This window comes from Palaemon carinicauda, chromosome 18 (genome assembly GCF_036898095.1).
Source record: "Palaemon carinicauda isolate YSFRI2023 chromosome 18, ASM3689809v2, whole genome shotgun sequence".
Classification (NCBI taxonomy): Eukaryota; Metazoa; Arthropoda; class Malacostraca; order Decapoda; family Palaemonidae; genus Palaemon; species Palaemon carinicauda.
The window spans coordinates 38,972,739-38,993,969 of record NC_090742.1 but is presented as its reverse complement, the minus strand read 5'-3'; the positions used below and the strand labels follow the sequence as shown (position 1 = coordinate 38,993,969).

General features: G+C 47.6%; 1 protein-coding gene across 1 annotated transcript in view; it reads left to right on the top strand.

The window, feature by feature from the left end:
• The window catches only part of CNPYb (protein canopy b), a 58,259-nt gene that overhangs the window by 29,851 nt on the left and 7,177 nt on the right, over positions 1-21,231 (top strand). The window contains exon 2 of the mRNA XM_068392301.1: positions 6,757-6,874. Coding sequence (XP_068248402.1) covers positions 6,757-6,874 — 118 coding nt within the window. The remainder of the gene's footprint in view (positions 1-6,756; positions 6,875-21,231) is intronic.

The window sequence follows — 21,231 nt, the reverse complement described above, 5'->3', positions numbered from 1 at the left end:
CAATTTTCTCTCTGTCGTGCTACCGACAAGACGTACTTACTCGCTGTTGCTAAACTGGATTTGTTTTCACAACTAATTGGTGAAGTACATTATTCTAGTTTTGAGCTTTCGCTGTGCAGGCTTTCTCTTCACAAATCCTTGAACTCTTTTTGATTACGGATTCTTTGTTGATGACTTTTTGATAGTTTTTGAATTCCCCTTTGACCAATTCAAAATGGCTGACCCTTCACAAGTCCCAAAGTTTAGGAAGTGCAATGCTAGGGACTGTTCAAGGCGTCTTCCGAAGGCCTCTATCGACCCTCACACTGTTTGTTCCAATTGTCGGGATAAAACCTGTCAATTGGAAGATCGATGTGAGGAGTGCGTTGGGCTTTCGGAATTCGATTTTATCGAATTCCAAAAGTATACACGTAGGCTAGAGAGAGATAGAGTTAGGAGAAGTTCCTCTTGTTCTATTGACATTTCCTCTCCTCATGCCCCACAACCTATTCCTTCCCCTGTAGTGGTTGCTCCTAATCCCCCTTCTGGCACTCAGGAACCTTCGATGGCTGATATGATGCGTGCCATCCAAGCTCTGGGTGAGAGAGTTGAGTCCCTGGCTAGTGACCGTAATCAGCTCATGGCGGATGTGAAGGAGCTGAAGTGTAAAAGTGCAGTGGGAAGTGTTAAAGTGAGTGATAGTGTTGTGGATAGTGTTGCGCTTGAGGGTTCGTCTGTTCGTGCCTGTCGTCCTCCTAGTCCGGGACCTCTTGCAAGCTCCCAAGTCCAGGGGAGAAGCAATGTCGTACGACAAATGGGTTCGAGAGGCTTTAATCAGCGAACAGACGTTCCCTCCGTGGTATCGGGCGTATCTACCCAAGATCGCCCCTGCCTAACAAAGACGAGAGAGCCCATTTATACCTCGTCTTCGGAAGGTGTTTCTCGCAAGAAACCATGGACCAAGGTCTCACGACCGTTAAAGCGCAAGTCGGTCCCTTCCGCACAAGTCCAACGGCCCAGCTGTAGCCACTGGGTCAGTTCGGACTCGCTGCAGTCATCCGATGACTGCTCACCTCCTAAGAGAGGCAAAGCGGTACCGCTTCAGACAATTACACCGTCTGTCGCCGCACCTGCTCCTGTAGACCCTAAGTGATCTTTACTGCAAGACATGCAGTCTCAACTAACGTCGCTTATGCAGAACTTTCGTGCGGAGAAGGTTGCTGCCGCACCAGCTAGTGCAGCTCCTTGCCTACAACCACCCACACGATCGGTTGTGCGTCCTGGGGACGCTGAGGTAACCTTCTCACGCACTCCAGTTGAGAGAGTTCCGCCACCCATGCGTTCCAGTGTGATCTGCCAGCCGCATGTTGACGTTCAGCGACGCACGGAGGTATCCGTTGACGTTCGTGAGGTTCAACAACCGTCAGAGTTGTTTTGTTTTGACGCGGTGCGTCAACCTCCGCAACCCAGTGTGGTTGCCACTGCTCACCCACATCAGTCTAGACAGTCTGGAGTAGACGCTGTGCGTCCCCGCGCTGCTATGGTTGTTGCCAGCTCACAGACTGGGCAGCAGTTCCATGACGTTGCGTCCGGCTCAGTCACGCATGCACCCGTGCGACCGGACTCAGCCAACCAGCCGTTACCCACTCCGTTGCCGTTCCCTCATCAGTTATCGGATGAGGGACTTTCTGATGATGATGGTGCTGCATACGTAGATGAACCGCATTCAGAACTGGACGAGCCTAAGTCTACGCAACCCTCTTTGGACTTTAGGAAAGTTTTGGCCCTGTTCAAAGAGATGTTTCCGGACCAGTTTGTGTCTGTGGCTCCGCGTTCGCCTCCGTCAGAGTTTGTGTTAGGCATGCCGTCAACCACTCCTGCCTTTACTAGACTCGTCCTCGCACGCTCGTCCAAGAGAGCTTTGCGGGTGATAGGAGAATGGCTGCAGTCCAAAAAGAGTTTAGGGAAGACAGCTTTTACGTTTCCCCCTGCTAGACTCTCTTCTAGATCGAGCGTCTGGTATGCCACGGGAGAAGTTCTCGGCTTGGGAGTTCCTGCCTCTGCCCAGGGCGACTTCTCAAGTCTTGTAGACTCTCCCCGCCGCCTAGCCATGAGACGCTCAAAGATATGTTGGTCATCTTCGGACCTGGACCACCTTTTGAAAGGGATATTTAGAGCCTTCGAGGTTTTTAACTTCTTAGACTGGTGTCTAGGAGCTCTAAGCAGAAAGATCTCTCCGACGGAGAAGGAGACTTCCTTGCTCATCATGTCCTGCATGGACAAGGCCGTACGTGATGGGTCTAATGAGCTTGCTGCATCTTTTGTGTCCGGAGTCCTTAAGAAGCGTGAAAACCTGTGTTCATTCCTTTCAGCTGGAGTTACACCATGCCAGAGATCCGAACTTCTGTTTGCTCCTCTTTCTAAGTGCCTTTTTCCAGAGGACCTGATTAAGGAAATTGCCGCTTCTTTGATACAGAAGGATACTCACGATCTTGTTGCGTCCTCTGCTCGCAAAGCCACCCCTTTGCCTACTTTGTCAGCTAGACCAAGGATGGACACTCCAGCGTCCCGTTTTATTCCGCCCTTTCGTGGCAGAGCCTCCAGCAGAGGAGGTGCTCGTGCCGAAGGGAGACGTGGAAAGAAGAAAGGAACCAAGTCCTTTAAGGGCAGAGTCTGACTGCCAACTTCTTCAGACAGCAGTGGGAGCCAGACTCAAGAACTTCTGGCAGACCTGGGAAAAGAGAGGCGCAGATGCACAATCTGTGAAGTTGCTCAGAGAGGGGTACAAGATCCCTTTTGTACGAAAACCCCCTCTAGCAACGTCTCCCATCGATCTCTCTCCCAGGTACAGAGAGGAAGACAAGAGACGAGCATTGAAACAGGAAGTGTCTCTCTTACTAGAGAAGGGAGCGGTAGTCAAAGTCCTGGACCATCAAACCCCAGGATTCTACAACCGTCTCTTCTTGGTGTCCAAGAAGACAGGAGGGTGGAGGCCGGTGCTAGACGTCAGTGCGCTGAATGTCTTTGTCACAAAGCAGACGTTCTCCATGGAGACCACAAAGTCGGTTCTAGCAGCGGTCAGAAGGGAAGACTGGATGGTCTCGTTAGACCTAAGGGACGCCTACTTCCACGTCCCCATCCACCCGGACTCCCAACCTTTTCTGAGATTCGTTTTCGAAAAGGTTGTCTACCAGTTTCAAGCCCTGTGCTTTGGCCTAAGCACAGCTCCTCTTTTGTTTACGAGGCTGATGAGGAATGTAGCCAAATTCCTTCATTTAGCGGACATCCGAGCCTCCCTCTATTTGGACGACTGGCTTCTCAGAGCTTCTTCCAGTCGTCGCTGTCTGAAGGATCTAAAGTGGACTCTAGATCTGACCAAGGAATTGGGTCTCCTTGTCAATATGGAAAAGTCACAAGTGGTCCCATCCCAAACTATTGTGTATTTAGGGATGGAGATTCACAGTCTAGCTTTTCGGGATTTTCCGTCGGCCCCCAGAACAAGCCAAGCCCAGTTATGCATCCAGAACATGCTGAAGAAGGAACGATGTTCAGTCAGGAAGTGGATGAGTCTGATAGGGACGCTATCATCCCTGGAACAGTTCGTATCATTAGGAAGACTACACCTCCGTCCTCTTCAATATCACCTAGCATTTCACTGGAAAAAGGACAAGACGCTAGAAGCGGTCTCGATCCCCATTTCCGAGAAGATGAAGTCTTGCCTGACATGGTGGAAGGACAGTATCAGCCTCAGAGAGGGCCTGCCCCTGGCTGTTCAGACTCCCAACCACGTTCTCTTCTCGGACGCATCGGACGTAGGCTTGGGCGCGACATTAGACGGTCGGGAATGCTCGGGAATTTGGAACTCGAGTCAAAGGACAATGCATATCAACTGCAAGGAGCTACTGGCAGTACATCTGGCCTTGAAAAGCTTCAGGTCTCTCCTTCAAGGCAAAGTGGTGGAGGTGAACTCGGACAACACCACGGCTTTGGCGTACATCTCCAAGCAAGGAGGGACCCACTCACTGACGTTGTACGAGATCGCAAGGGACCTCCTCACCTGGTCAAAAGGTCTAAACATATCGCTAGTAACGAGGTTCATCCAAGGCAACTTGAATGTCATGGCAGATTGTCTCAGTCGGAAGGGACAAATAATTCCAACAGAATGGACCCTCCACAAGGATGTATGCAAGAGACTTTGGGCCACCTGGGGCCAGCCGACCATAGATCTCTTCGCAACCTCGATGACCAAGAGGCTCCCTATATATTGCTCACCAATCCCGGACCCAGCAGCAGTTCATATAGGTGCCTTTCTCCTAGATTGGTCACATCTAGATCTATATGCATTCCCTCCGTTCAAGATTGTCAACAAGGTACTGCAGAAGTTCGCCTCTCACGAAGGGACAAGGTTGACGCTTGTTGCTCCCCTCTGGCCCGCGAGAGAATGGTTCACCGAGGTACTTCGATGGCTAGTAGACGTTCCCAGAACTCTTCCTCTAAGGGTGGACCTTCTACGTCAGCCACACGTAAAGAAGGTACACCAAGGCCTCCACGCTCTTCGTCTGACTGCCTTCAGACTATCGAAAGACTCTCGAGAGCTAGAGGCTTTTCGAAGGAGGCAGCCAGAGCGATTGCTAGAGCAAGGAGAACATCCACCCTTAGAGTCTACCAATCGAAGTGGGAAGTCTTCCGAAACTGGTGCAAGTCAGTATCTGTATCCTCGACCAGTACCTCTGTAACTCAAATAGCTGACTTCCTCTTATACCTGAGGAAAGAACGATCTCTTTCAGCTCCCACTATCAAGGGTTACAGAAGCATGTTGGCAGCAGTCTTCCGTCACAGAGGCTTAGATCTTTCTAACAATAAAGATCTACAGGACCTCCTTAAGTCTTTTGAGACCACGAAGGAGCGTCGTTTGGTTACACCTGGTTGGAATTTAGACGTGGTACTAAGATTCCTCATGTCAGACAGGTTCGAGCCGTTACAATCAGCCTCCCTGAAAGATCTCACCTTAAAAACTCTTTTCCTGGTATGCTTAGCCACAGCTAAAAGAGTCAGTGAGATTCATGCCTTCAGCAAGAACATCGGATTTTCATCTGAAACGGCTACATGTTCTTTACAACTTGGTTTTCTAGCCAAAAACGAGCTGCCTTCTCGACCTTGGCCGAAATCGTTCGATATTCCAAGCTTATCGAATATGGTTGGAAATGAACTAGAAAGAGTCTTATGCCCTGTGAGAGCTCTTAAGTTCTATTTAAAACGAACTAAACCTTTACGAGGCCTGTCTGAAGCTTTATGGTGTTCAGTTAAGAAACCATCTTTGCCTATGTCAAAGAATGCTTTATCCTATTTTATCAGACTGTTAATACGAGAAGCTCATTCCCATCTGAGTGAGGAAGACCAAGCTTTGCTGAAGGTAAGGACACACGAAGTTAGAGCTGTCGCAACTTCCGTGGCCTTTAAACAAAATAGATCTCTGCGAAGTATAATGGACGCAACCTATTGGAAAAGCAAGTCAGTGTTCGCGTCTTTTTATCTTAAGGATGTCCAGTCTCTTTACGAGGACTGCTACACTCTGGGACCATTCGTAGCAGCGAGTGCAGTAGTGGGTGAGGGCTCAACCACTACAATTCCCTAATTCCATAACCTTTTTAATCTTTCTCTTGAAATGTTTTTATTGTTGTTTTTGGGTTGTCCGGAAGGCTAAGAAGCCTTTCGCATCCTGGTTGATTTGGCGGGTGGTCAAAGTCATTTCTTGAGAAGCGCCTAGATTAGGGGTTTTGATGAGGTCCTGTTGTATGGGTTGCAACCCTTGATACTTCAGATCCTAGGGGTCGATCAGCATCCTAAGAGGATTGCGAGGCTCCGTAAGGAAGACGTACTTAAAAAGGCAGAGTAATTGTTCAAGTCGACTTCCTTACCAGGTACCTATTTATTTTGTTTTTGTTATTTTGATAACTTCAAAAATGAAATAAAAACTCTTAGCTCATAATAATGTAAACATATATTGCTGGTCTCTACCCACCCCCCTGGGTGTGAATCAGCTATTATAATCACCGGCTAAGTTAAATATTGAAAAATGTTATTTTTATAATAAAATAAATTTTTGAATATACTTACCCGGTGATTATAAATTAAAGGACCCTCCCTTCCTCCCCAATAGAGACGCAGTGGAACGAGGAGAAAATTGAGTCTTTGTTTACATTGAGTACTGGGTATCTGGACGACAGATGGCGCTGTTGGGCACACCCGCAACCTGTGTAGCGATTGCTGGCGAATTTTACCTTAGAGTTTTCTGTCGAGCAACAGAGTTGCAGCTATTATAATCACCGGGTAAGTATATTCAAAAATTTATTTTATTATAAAAATAACATTTTTGAGGTATACCTAGTTGTAGGAGGTTCTTTGAGTTGATGCCTCTCATGTTCAAAAGCTCTGGTAGGTAAGTTTTGTTGAACTACTCACATATTCTGAACTACTGTACACCTTTGTCATAGAAAGAATTATATATGGATACAGTACAATTATTGAACACAGGTTGTGAGTGAAAGATTTCTTAGACCTGAATAAATGGCCAATTCTAAAAGTTTGTTAGTACAGTATACTTTACTGTCAAATGAGTAGGCAGTGTCCTGAGTAATGTTTCTCAGCTCTGGCAGTTACCATGTTTGTTGATGTAGGGTCTTGTAATATAGTAATTTGCTGGCTTTAAAACTATTGAAAATATTTAAAGAATTTCAAATGGTCATAATAACACTTATTGGTATTTTACTCTTCCAGTATGTAAGCTTGTTACAAAAGAGGTTGGTGAAAGATTGCAATCAACTGATTCTTCTGATGTTATTGAAACCGGTTACAACATTGATGGTAAAAAGAAGAAGACTAAATACAATAAATCGTGAGTAATTATTTTTCTTTGATTTTGTCAAATTTTATATGTTAATTGTATTCATCCAATTGGAAAGTCACGATCCAATAATATATACTGTAGTACATTGTATTGTATTACATTTGTGAATTTGTGGAATTTATTAACATACTTGTTTGCTATTCTTTATTTTAAATATTCTGGCAATTTTTGATAGTTCAAGCAATGTTCATATATATGATATGTGAATAAATTAAATTTGCAAAGATGGCAACACATTAACTCAGTCACTCATAAACTGTTGGATACAGCTAAATAACTGGCTGTCTGACTGCTTGCTTAGCTACATGTACAGTACAGTAAGTTTTAATTTCTTCAAGAAAATAATACTACTGTAGTTGTACATAGAAATAATAGCTCTATTAAATAATTGCAGTTTGTCTTTTTATCATCTTTTTATTAACTAAAGAAATTAATTGCTTATTGTTCCTACACCAAATAGAAACCCTTGTCCTTTACATAGGAGAATTATAACAGCAAAGCTGGAATATGGCAGTTTAAAATAATAACAAGGTGTTAGCAACCGGCCGATAGTGGGGAGGCAGTCACCCCCTTGCTGGTTTACTGACAAACCACTTTGATATCAGCCGTCAGTTAGAACAGACTTTTTCATTTCTAGCATGTTTGCAACTTAAGTGTGTTTTGAGGATGCCTGCAGAGATGTGGAAATGGTCAGGGGTGCTGCCTAAGGGAAATGGAACCTCGCTAGTTATGCCAAGGACACTCCTGGAGCCAGTCCACCCCTTGTGACGAGTGTCGGGAACGGTCAACCTCCCAGTGGGAGAATTATGACAGGGAGAAGTCTAAGAAGGGGGGGTTTGCCCTCGGGGTCATCCTCGGTGTCGAAGAAGGCCTGACTTCCTTCTCCTATAATGAATACTCTAACCTCCGATTCTTTTCCATTGACTTCCTCTGGGGGTAGCCCTTTAACCTTAGGGCCACCATGGGGCAAGTGCGTTCTTTCCATTTCCCCTAGCAAAATGGGTTGGGCCTTCTCCTATCTCTTTTCAGTATGACGACATCTTATGTTTTTTATGGCCCTCCTTTGGGTCTGAAGGTTTATCTTCAGAGGAGTGGTTGAAGCTTTGAAGGATGTTGGCCCTATTGTGTCGTCGTCTTTTGAGGGAGAATTGTCTCCAAGGCACCCTTATTATTATTATTGTTATTATTTTTATTATTATTATTATTATCATCATTACTTGCTAAGATATAACCCTAGTTGGAAAAGCTGGATGCTATAAGCACACGGGCTTCAACAGGGAAAATTTCCCAGTGAGGAAAGGAAATAAGGAAATGAACTACGAGAAATTTAAGAACAATAACAATACCAAAAAAGAATCTTCCATTTATAACCTATAAAAACTTCAAAATAACAAGAGAAACAAGATGGAATGCCCGAGTGTACCTTCAACCAATAGACCTCTAACCCAAGACAGTAGAAGACCATGGTACATCGACTATGGCACTACTGTACCCATGACTAGAGAAAAATTGTTTGATTTTGGAGTGTCCTTCTCCTAGAAGAGCTGCTTACCATTGCTAAAGAGTCTCTGCTACCTTACCAAGAGGAAAAGTAGCCACTGAACAATTACAGTGCAGTAGGTAACCTCTTAAGAGAAGAAGAATTGTTTGGTAATTTCAGTGTTGTCAAGTGTATGAGGAAAGAGGAGAATGTGTAAAGAGTAGGCCAGTCTATTCTGTGTATGTGTTGGGAAAGATAAAATGAGCTGTAACCAGAGAGGGGGATCCAATGTAGTACTGTCTGGCCAGAAAAAGAACCCAATAACTCTCTACGGTAGTATCTCAATGGGTAGTTGGTGCCTTCTTGATGGAAGCACCTTGAAGATCTCCAAGTGAGTGCCTTAGAGCTTGCTTGCAAGGTTATTTCTCAACCTCTGCCAGATCCTTCCTCTTTGGAGGAGGATCTCAAGCGAACCTTTTGTAGGCAATCCTCCTCTTCACCACCCCAGAGGTTGGCAGGATCTTCTAGAGATGATTCACCCTTAAGCACACCAATTAGACGAGCTCCACTTCTTAGTGCCTCACCCATGAAACGTGCATCACTCAGACGCGCCTCACCCCAGTGAGCTTCACCCACCAGATGCGCTTCCCCTTCTAACACCTCACCCACCAGATGCGCTTGCCCTTCTAACGCCTCACCCACCAGATGCACTTCTACTAGATGCACTTCCCCTGCGCACATCTCATCCAGGTGCTCCTCGTATGAGAGTGCTAAATGCGTCTTTTCTGGGTGCTCTAGACGTGTCTCTCCTGACCGCACTAGACGTGTCTCCTTAATACAATAGACAAGTCTCCTGAATGCAACAGATGCATCTTCCCCGAACACGCTTCTCCTTCTCGCTCTGAACGAGCTTCTGAACGTACTATATTAGACCATTCTGAATGCACTACATATACGTCACCTGAATGTGATACAGTACACGCGATACAGGGTCTGTTCCTAACCACACATCTGAACTTGTGAGGCCTGCTTATGAACACTTCACCTGAATGCTCTCTTTTTTTTCACAGTGCCTCTCTTAGACATTCAACACTGAGATGCATGTCAACAGAATGTAATTTGTTCTGTAACTGGAATACAAACCACGCTATTTATTAGGGGTTATACTTTCGGCGGAGCTGAAATGACGAGCCATTAAAATTTAGCGAGGGTTAACTAGCCACACCGCTAGTTAGCGGGGGTAGGGGGGGTAGCTTGCTACCACTCCCATTCACACACCTGTGATTTAGTCACTTTACTTTTGGCTCGGATCGAGAGCGGTTGTTTCCTCTCTCCCTCTCTGGCATTAATTTTTTTCTTTTAACTTTTTCTTATACTTGTTTGTATATGAAAACATTTTTAATGTTTATGTATATATATGTGTATAGAAATGTGGTAAGTTTCCATCTCAGTGTTTGTGCTGTGTGTGTGATACGTATACAACAACGACACTTGCGTAGTAGCAAGGCCAGCACAGTTCCACTTCGTGGGGAACGACCTCTCCCTCTCTGGTCCATCGGTCTTACCGTCGGCATATATCCGTTAATTCAGCCGCCGCAGGGGAATTGTCATCGCCTGGACTATCTTCATTCAACTATGTCTTCGCCTTTCCTTTGTTCCAACGGAAAACATGGATTTTTAAGCGAAGGGAATTTGTCCTCTCAAAGTTTGACTACGGCCTTTCTCTTCTCGAGGTCATTCACCTTTACAACAACAGCGTACTATTGGGGAAACTCCTTTCCTGTGCGCGGGTTAGGTTGCTCTTCCGATTGTTTGTCTCAATTATTTTTAAGTGAAATTAATATTGTATTTTAACTATTCTGCTTTTCTCCGTGGGGAACACTTCCCTTCAGAGGATCAGTAGTTTTCACTATTAGTGGTTTTTCTTAGCTGATTTAGATAATTGTAATTATGTTTTATTACAGTTTCTCCGCCCCCTCCCCTTCTCCCATGGATGTCGACTGGGGAAGGAAGGGCGCAATATTTAATTTTTATGTTGTTCCCTCGGGGTTCCTCTTCGGAGTTTCTCCCTGGGGAATTTGTTAAATAATTAATTTTATTGTCGTAGCAATATTTATTTTATGTTGTTCCCTCGGGGTTCCTCCTTAGGGAATTTCTGTTAAATAATTAATTTAATTTAATTTTTTTTTTTTTTCCCAGTTAACTATGCAGTTTCTCTTCGTTTGACTAAGAGTGCCAACGAAGCATTGTTCTGTTCATGCCTGGGGAATCTGCTGTCACTGCCGTCCCTCAGAGGACGTCGTCATGGGCGTCATCGCTTCTCTTAGAAATACTCCCGTGACAACATGACCAGCACTTCAGATCATCTTAGAACGATAAAGGAGGTTTGCCTCCAGGGGTTTGACAACTTCCATTTCGAGGGAGGTTTCCTCTCCAGGTGTGAGGTTGTTTCTCCCTTCAGAGGGAGAACTTCCCACATCTTAATAAATTCATCGTCTCCGACTGCTGTTGCTGCCTTCGCCCAGACTTCTCTCCCCCCTTGCTGAGTTTCTCTTCCTTCAGGGGCGGAGCACAGTCTTGGCAAGTCTCTTCAACAAAGTGTTCACCTCCCTCGTTTGCAAGAGAGGCCACTCATAGAGACTCCTCTTCGGAGGATCGCTAGTGTTAAAAGTCACCTTGCTGATCCACCGGCCCTCAATGGGCGTTCTTCTAGTCTCATCTACGAAGTGTTCACCTCTCTCGTTCACGAGAGAGGCCACTCATAGAGACTCCTCTTCGGAGGATCGCTACTGTTAAAGGTCAGCTTGCTGATCCACCGGCCCACATGGGTGTCTTCAATTCTCTTCTACGAAGTATTCACCTCTCTCGTTCGCGAGAGAGGCCACTCATAGAGACACCTCTTCACCTCTCTCGTTCGCGAGAGAGGCCACTCATAGAGACACCTCTTCGGAGGACCAAGCACAGTTCCTGATCGTCCTGCCAGCTGACCTACCGATCTACCAGCGCAACCTTGTGCTGCAACGTAGTCCTTTGGACTTCGGTCCTGGACTCTGACACAGACTCTGACACAGGTCCCCATCGGTGGATGCTCGCCCTTCCAAAGGGCACATCCCAGTTCCTGATCGTCCTGCCAGCTGACCTACCAATCTACCAGCGCAACCTTGCGCTGCAACATAGTCCTTTGGACTTCGGTCTTGGACTCTAACGCAGACATGTTTAACGTCCCCATCGGTGGATGCTCGCCCATTTTAAACGGCACATCCCAGTTCCTGATCGTCCTGCCACTGGTCGTCCTACCAGCTGTCCTGCCAACCTACTAGCGCTACCTTCGCGTGTGCGCTCTACGACAGTCTAGCGCGTGCGAGCGCCGACGATCTTCCGCACGGGGGGGCCGATGGTCTCCCGCGCACGCGCCAATAGTGTCGTGCGCGCGTGTGCCAACAGTCTTGTACGCGCGCGCGCTAACAGTCTTGCACGCGCGCGCCAATATTCTTTCGCGCACGCGCCAATAGTCTTTCGCGCGCGCCCCAGCAGTCTTGCACGTACGCACGCGCCGACGGTCTCCGCACGTTTGCGGCGATGGTCTCCCGCGCGCGCCGACAATTTTTCGCGTGCGCTCGTGCCGACGATTTTCCGCGTGCGGGCACTGATGGTCTCAAGCGTGCTCTAGTGCCAATGTTCTTGCGGGCGCGCACCGACGATCTTCCGCGAGCGGGCGCCAATGGTCTCCCGCGCGCGCCGCCGATGATTTTCCGCGTGAGCACCAATGCTCTTGCGCACGCGCGCGCCAATAGTCTTGCATGCGAGTGTGGCAACAGTTTCGCGCGCGGGTGCGCGCCGACTTTCTTCCGCCCACGGGCGCCGATGGTCTCCTGCACGTGCACCAACAGTCTTGCGCGCGCGTGAGCTCACCAACAGTCTACTGTGCATGCGTGCCGACAGCCTTCGCACGTGTGCGCTCTAATAATCTTGAGTGTGCGCACGCAGCCTTCCGCGCACACCGACGGTCTTCTGCGCACGCCGACGGTCTTCTACGCTCGTGCCAACAGTCTCCACGTAGTACTCTCACGCGCGCGCCAATGCACCCACCCTTGCGCAACCAGTCACACACTTTGGCGCATTCTAGGGAGAATGCACAAAACTACACAGTGCCTTACTACGCGTCAGCGCTCTTCCTCACTTTCCTGCGCCCTCCTGCGCAGTCACGGTCCCGGATCCAATGCGCCAGCTCTTGCCAAAGAGTCAAGGCTCGCAAATCCAATGCACCAGCTCTTGCCTAAGAGCCAGCGCTTGCCTGCTCTCCAGTCAGATGTTAAGCACCAGCATCATCTGTACCATCGTCCCAGTACTCTCCTAGACACTCGCGCAATAGTCAGTAAAGAGGAATAAACTTTTTGGACTGGTCACCATTGCCCCATTCCTCCCTGCAAAGACATAAACATTGCCATCGGGAAAAGAGGAATAAGGCTTCACAGAAGGATTCAAGATCTCGAAGATTCCATCCTACAAGGGGAATCGAAACGGGGAATCCTTGGTCCCTGTCTCTTCTGAAGTTTCTTTTTCCTTGACAGACCACCGTCATTAAACAGGAAAGCATCAACAGACTGATCTCTAGATCACTGTTTACTGATGGCTAGTTCACAGTTTACTAATCGCTAGATCGCCGATCACCAGATCGCCAATTGCTAGCTCAATGCTGATCTTTGACGTCTAGTCCCTCCAATGACTAACGATCTCCAATTGCTAGTGTTTCCAATCACCGATTGCTAGTCAATAACCAGTCATCAGCATACTGATCACTAGATCACCGATGGGCAGCTCATCTTCTTCAATCATTTAACTCAGCTCGCTGGTCTCTGACCAGCCCATCTTCAGCTTGCTCATCTCTGACCAACCGGGGGAACCATGATCAGCTTACTGATCTCGAACTCACCATCGGCTCACAGACCACCGATTTATCGGTCATCGGCAATTTATTGTCGTAGCAATATTTATTTTATGTTGTTCCCTCGGGGTTCCTCCTTAGGGAATTTCTGTTAAATAATTAATTTAATTTAATTTTTTTTTTTTTTTCCCAGTTAACTATGCAGTTTCTCTTCGTTTGACTAAGAGTGCCAACGAAGCATTGTTCTGTTCATGCCTGGGGAATCTGCTGTCACTGCCGTCCCTCAGAGGACGTCGTCATGGGCGTCATCGCTTCTCTTAGAAGTACTCCCGTGACAACATGACCAGCACTTCAGATCATCTTAGAACGATAAAGGAGGTTTGCCTCCAGGGGTTTGACAACTTCCATTTCGAGGGAGGTTTCCTCTCCAGGTGTGAGGTTGTTTCTCCCTTCAGAGGGAGAACTTCCCACATCTTAATAAATTCATCGTCTCCGACTGCTGTTGCTGCCTTCGCCCAGACTTCTCTCCCCCCTTGCTGAGTTTCTCTTCCTTCAGGGGCGGAGCACAGTCTTGGCAAGTCTCTTCAACAAAGTGTTCACCTCCCTTGTTTGCAAGAGAGGCCACTCATAGAGACTCCTCTTCGGAGGATCGCTAGTGTTAAAAGTCACCTTGCTGATCCACCGGCCCTCAATGGGCGTTCTTCTAGTCTCATCTACGAAGTGTTCACCTCTCTCGTTCACGAGAGAGGCCACTCATAGAGACTCCTCTTCGGAGGATCGCTACTGTTAAAGGTCAGCTTGCTGATCCACCGGCCCACATGGGTGTCTTCAATTCTCTTCTACGAAGTATTCACCTCTCTCGTTCGCGAGAGAGGCCACTCATAGAGACACCTCTTCACCTCTCTCGTTCGCGAGAGAGGCCACTCATAGAGACACCTCTTCGGAGGACCAAGCACAGTTCCTGATCGTCCTGCCAGCTGACCTACCGATCTACCAGCGCAACCTTGTGCTGCAACGTAGTCCTTTGGACTTCGGTCCTGGACTCTGACACAGACTCTGACACAGGTCCCCATCGGTGGATGCTCGCCCTTCCAAAGGGCACATCCCAGTTCCTGATCGTCCTGCCAGCTGACCTACCAATCTACCAGCGCAACCTTGCGCTGCAACATAGTCCTTTGGACTTCGGTCTTGGACTCTAACGCAGACATGTTTAACGTCCCCATCGGTGGATGCTCGCCCATTTTAAACGGCACATCCCAGTTCCTGATCGTCCTGCCACTGGTCGTCCTACCAGCTGTCCTGCCAACCTACTAGCGCTACCTTCGCGTGTGCGCTCTACGACAGTCTAGCGCGTGCGAGCGCCGACGATCTTCCGCACGGGGGGGCCGATGGTCTCCCGCGCACGCGCCAATAGTGTCGTGCGCGCGTGTGCCAACAGTCTTGTACGCGCGCTAACAGTCTTGCACGCGCGCGCCAATATTCTTTCGCGCACGCGCCAATAGTCTTTCGTGCGCGCCCCAGCAGTCTTGCACGCGCGCACGCGCCGACGGTCTCCGCACGTTTGCGGCGATGGTCTCCCGCGCGCGCCGACAATTTTCCGCGTGCGCTCGTGCCGACGATTTTCCGCGTGCGGGCACTGATGGTCTCAAGCGTGCTCTAGTGCCAATGTTCTTGCGGGCGCGCACCGACGATCTTCCGCGAGCGGGCGCCAATGGTCTCCCGCGCGCGCCGCCGATGATTTTCCGCGTGAGCACCAATGCTCTTGCGCACGCGCGCGCCAATAGTCTTGCATGCGAGTGTGGCAACAGTTTCGCGCGCGGGTGCGCGCCGACTTTCTTCCGCCCACGGGCGCCGATGGTCTCCTGCACGTGCACCAACAGTCTTGCGCGCGCGTGAGCTCACCAACAGTCTACTGTGCATGCGTGCCGACAGCCTTCGCACGTGTGCGCTCTAATAATCTTGAGTGTGCGCACGCAGCCTTCCGCGCACACCGACGGTCTTCTGCGCACGCCGACGGTCTTCTACGCTCGTGCCAACAGTCTCCACGTAGTACTCTCACGCGCGCGCCAATGCACCCACCCTTGCGCAACCAGTCACACACTTTGGCGCATTCTAGGGAGAATGCACAAAACTACACAGTGCCTTACTACGCGTCAGCGCTCTTCCTCACTTTCCTGCGCCCTCCTGCGCAGTCACGGTCCCGGATCCAATGCGCCAGCTCTTGCCAAAGAGTCAAGGCTCGCAAATCCAATGCACCAGCTCTTGCCTAAGAGCCAGCGCTTGCCTGCTCTCCAGTCAGATGTTAAGCACCAGCATCATCTGTACCATCGTCCCAGTACTCTCCTAGACACTCGCGCAATAGTCAGTAAAGAGGAATAAACTTTTTGGACTGGTCACCATTGCCCCATTCCTCCCTGCAAAGACATAAACATTGCCATCGGGAAAAGAGGAATAAGGCTTCACAGAAGGATTCAAGATCTCGAAGATTCCATCCTACAAGGGGAATCGAAACGGGGAATCCTTGGTCCCTGTCTCTTCTGAAGTTTCTTTTTCCTTGACAGACCACCGTCATTAAACAGGAAAGCATCAACAGACTGATCTCTAGATCACTGTTTACTGATGGCTAGTTCACAGTTTACTAATCGCTAGATCGCCGATCACCAGATCGCCAATTGCTAGCTCAATGCTGATCTTTGACGTCTAGTCCCTCCAATGACTAACGATCTCCAATTGCTAGTGTTTCCAATCACCGATTGCTAGTCAATAACCAGTCATCAGCATACTGATCACTAGATCACCGATGGGCAGCTCATCTTCTTCAATCATTTAACTCAGCTCGCTGGTCTCTGACCAGCCCATCTTCAGCTTGCTCATCTCTGACCAACCGGGGGAACCATGATCAGCTTACTGATCTCGAACTCACCATCGGCTCACAGACCACCGATTTATCGGTCATCGGCAATTTGCCAGCAGTTCGTGACTCGAACTTACTAGTCAACCGCTTCCTGTAGTTCCTAGATCAGAAGGTATACAACATACTTCTTGCTACTGGCTGTTCGCCATCACACTAAAGTGATTGGCAAACATTCGACAACCCTCATCAACGGCTTGCCGACAAGGAATTACTTGCGAGCACTCTCCAACTGCACAGTAACCACGATACTCAATGGTTAACCATTGATTAACAATCGCCAGATTGATTCTATTCTAAGGAATAGCATCAATCCCATCAGGGTGCATGGTAAGGCTAAGCATTGCCTTCCTTCTTTTAGTTAAAGAAATTCTCTCTCAGAGAAGAATTCTTACACTGGGTATCACGCCTGATCCTTTACGACACGAGTCAAGACTCCAGCGTCGACAATCTTCCATGCAAAAGGATCAGCAAGGAGCTGTTCCTTTGGGTCGATGTCCACACCATGTTGGATTTCGAACAAGGGCTAAGACCTCAGGTCTTCTTTTGCACACTGGACCTAAAGGACACTTACTCCCAGGTCCAAATCATCCATCTAGGAAGGTTGGAAGATTCAGTCTAGACAAACAAGAAACACCAGTTCAGGGCACTGTGGTTCGGTCTTTCCACTACACCCATCCTGGTCTCACAGGATCGGCTTCTGTCTCCTCTCTCTCGAGACGACTGACTGACCTTAGCAGACTCAGTGGCAACCTTGCATTAACACGGGAACTTCTGAAGTCTTTCTACCAAGATCCAGTGATCAGGGTAAACCTCCGAAGTCTTCCCTACTTCCCTCCTTGGAGACTGGTGCATCTGGGAATCATTCTAGACACCAATCTCCACAAAACCTTCTCGAAACGAGAACGACTTCCATTCCAAGAGACTTGAGTTGGGAAAAAGAAGAAAGGAGGGACCATAGTGCTGCACCACACAACCTCAGCCCTCTGGACAGAGCCTAAAAGTACCTTCACTTAAATCTCTTAAGAGATGAAGGCCAACTTTCCGGTCCTTCAGCAGCCTTATCGGTTCCTAACAGACCACTCAGTGATGTGATGGATGACACACCACACACCACTTAGAGACTCACATCGACAAGCAAGAAGGAACTTGCTCGTAGCCTCTTCTCATCTAATAACATAAACACTAAGATGGGCCAAAGTCCATTCGGTACCACTATCAGCCCGCTTCATTCCAGACTGGAAGAATGTGCTCGCCGACAATCTGTGCACAGCATCTCAGATAAGGTATACCGAATGGACTTTGGATCGCCATGTAGCCAACAAAGTCCCGACTTTACGAGGTCCTCCAACTAGGGGTCTGTTCGCAACGCTCCTGAATCTCAAGCTGCCGTTGCTCACCAGCCCTAGACCCCAAGGCTTTCTGGCAACAACGGTGGGTACAACAATGACGTCTACGTCTCGTCCCTGTTTTATCTGGAGAAGGGCACTCAAGAAGGCTAGAACATTGGTCAACCTCTCAAAGCCTCTCCTAGCTCCGCTATGGCATTATGCAGAACGGTCTCCAAACCTTTTGCAGCTCTTGATTGAGTCTCCAAGAGAACCCTCTCCACATCACAGACAACCCACTTCGACACCTACCACAAGCTATAGCTTTGCTATGATTGTACACCTGAAGACTACCCTATACTTCTTTGCGAAAAGGTTGTCTAGATATCTGAGTAATTCCTTAGCATCAGTCTACCAGGCAGTATAACGTCTTGTGTGGTTGGTGTCATGTGAAAGTGTGTCTTTCCACTCGATACCTCGATTCCAGCAATAGCAGAATCCTCGAGTATATACAAGAGGAAAAGTTCCGACAGGTAAAGATGATCACTCAACCTGGATCCTTCACCTTCAAACTGAAAGAAAGGGACACCCTCTCATCGGTAGACTTTTCCTAACTCATACGGACTTACAACTTACCTTGCCCCAGTCGGAATTGAGACCTTCCTCTCGGAACATGGTTAAATCTCCGATCCCTAAAGGGACCTCCTTATGTTCCACTTCACCAGGCAAAAGATTTTCTCCTGATTTAAGAACACAATGTTCCTACACACTCGGACAGCAACCATATGAGTCAAGGAACTTCATGGTCTCTCTTTCGACATCGCCCATTATTGGGAAGGGCGAAAGACAATGTTCAGTTTCGTCCCTGAGTATGTCGCCAGACACAGTCTTCAGAGGTGACGGACCCTACACAAGTCTCAACTCGGTAATGGACGATCCAGATCATCCGTTACTGTACCCAGGGTAAGGTATGAGACTTTACCTAAAGAAAACGGCAACAGGCTGCCCGGGTCCCTTCTCTTGTCAGCACTGGAAGAGACTAGAGAAGGATCACCGAAACATCATCTTGACATGACGACTCACAGTGTCAGGGGCATAACTATGCCCCTGGTCCTTCTTAACAGATTACTCTGTGACGCAGGTTTTACAAGAAAGGATGTGAGTGCTCCAGGTGACTTTCACAACCTTTCTCCTGCAAGACGTGACCCACAGGAACTCGATACGATCTCTATCGGTCCGGTGGTGGCTGCACAACAGCTGGTTGTATACCTCAAGCTCCTTATTGGATAAGTAGCAGAAGGTTGAGGGCACTGTTACCCGGTTTTAGTCTGCGTGAATGAAGAGATTTGACTGGCTCTTATTCTTTTCTTCATCCTACCCTCTCGTGGGGAAAGCAGCATCTGGGGTTGTCTGCATAAGCTGAACTCAAACCACTGCAGGTAAACCATGCTCCCTTCTGTACCTAGTATTAAGCTAATACTGTTGCGTCTCCATACCCTGGCGATGTGGTATTGGGAAGTCTTGGTTACATCAGGTTTTTCCTACATAGACTCGGAATAACTTTACCTAGACAATCACACTTCTGCACGTCTCAACACACAGCTTGCATAGGGCGCGGACCTTGCATAGCAAGGTTTAGCGAGGGCAGTGACTCCTTATTTCTGAGTACTAACATACCTAGATAAGGAGCCCCCGGGCAAAGCCAAAAGCCAGATTGGCAGGGACATTCACCCTTCCTAATGGGTGAGTCATCCCTAATAAATAGCGTGGTTTGTATTCCAGTTACGGAACAAATGACAAATTCGTAGATAATTTGTATTTTTCCTAACTATACAAACCTTAGCTATTTATACAAACTTGCCCGCCATCCCTATCCCCCTTGAAGTCCTACTTCCAAGCAAAGTGAGCTCAAGCACAGGTGTGTGAACGGGAGTGGTAGCAAGCTACCCCCCCCTACCCCTGCTAACTAGCGGTGTGGGTAGTTAACCCTTGCTAGATTTTAATGGCTCGTCAATTCAGCTCCGCCGAAAGTATATCCCCTAATAAATAGCTAAAGTTTGTATAGTTAGGAAAAATACAAATTATCTACGAATTTGTTATGTTTCCAGATGCACCACCACAATTGTATTTCTGGCCCAGTACCAAAAGTAACCTGAGCTACAGTTCCTCTGGAGTTTGACTTTAGACTTATGGAGTAACACCTCACAACCATTAAGCTAGATAATAGGAGACGACATAGAAGGAAACAACAGGAAACTCCCCCTCAAGGGGACACTCGTTTGAGGACACATAAGGGATCTCTGTCTCTGAGGCAGATCACCCTACTGAATGAATATCGTCTCTCCCTTATTGATTTTGGGCCTTTTCTTGCTCCCCTTCACTTAAGGGATGATGAAAGATGACATCAACCGGCAGCCTGCCCCGGTCTCGGACAAACCTAAGGAGCGGATTGCTCCTCCAGTCCCCTCTCTCCCTTGGCTGCAGTCTCTCGCCATATAGAGTAAGGATTGGGAGACTTTCCCTAAGAACAAGTCATCCAGACCAGTAGATGTTAGGATGCTTAAAAGGATCCAGGTCTCTCAAACTTAAGGGGAGTCCGCCAGAGAGTATGACAACCACCTCCCTCCCGTTACAGTCATCCTTCAGGGTAGAAGGGCGAGACATTATTTTGAATAACATCCTCTCACAGATTTGGCCAGGAATTGACTCCAAGAAAGAAGAACCCAACTATGACTCAGAATTAGAATGGATGCGTCCCCAACCTACAGAACCAAAACCTCCAGATACGGAGGAGGCTGAGGCTGACTTAATCTTCCTCCAAGACCTTCGCTGTATTCACAAGGTGAATGGTCTAGGAGAGGCCCTATCTTCTCCAAAATGGAGGAAAACAGCAATTAATTGCCTGTGTTGAGATCAGCATACCCCTCCTCCAGCTGCTGCAAGTTTGTGGGGATGCCTGTCAAACCATTTGGCAATGTGGCAATGACACGGTGTGGGTGGTAAATGTCCTTCAGAACGGGCAGCCTACTGCTTTATTTTTACGTCTCTCCGATGACCATGTTGTACCCTCTGGAATCACCAAAAGCCCTCATCCTCATAAGCGATGACAGAGAAGAATACTCTAGAAGATATCCATGATGGATTATTATTATTATTATTACTAGCCAAGCTACAACCCTTGTTGGAAAAGCAAGATGCTATAAGCCCTAGGGCTCCAACAGGGAAAAATATCCCAGTGAGGAAAGGAAATAAGGAAATGAATAAATGATGAGAACAAATTAACAATAAATCATTCTTAAAACAATAACAACGTCAAAACAGATATGTCATATATAAACTATAAAAAGACTTATGTCAGCCTGTTCAACATAAAAACATTTGCTGGAACTTTGATCTTTTGAAGTTCTACTGATTCAACCACCCGATTAAGAAGATCATTCCATTACTTAGTCACAGCTGGAATAAAACTTCTAGAATAAGGTGTAGTATTGAGCCTCATGATGAAGGCTTTGCTATTAGAATTAACTGCCTGACTAGTAATACGAACAGGATGGAATTGTCCCGGAAGATCTGAATGTAAAGGATGGTCTGAATTATGAAAAATCTTATGCAACATGCATAATGAACTAATTGAATGACGATGCCAAAGATTAATATCTAGATCAGGAATAAGAAATTTAATAGACCGTAAGTTTCTGTCCAACAAATTAAGATGAGAATCAGCAGCTGAAGACCAGACGG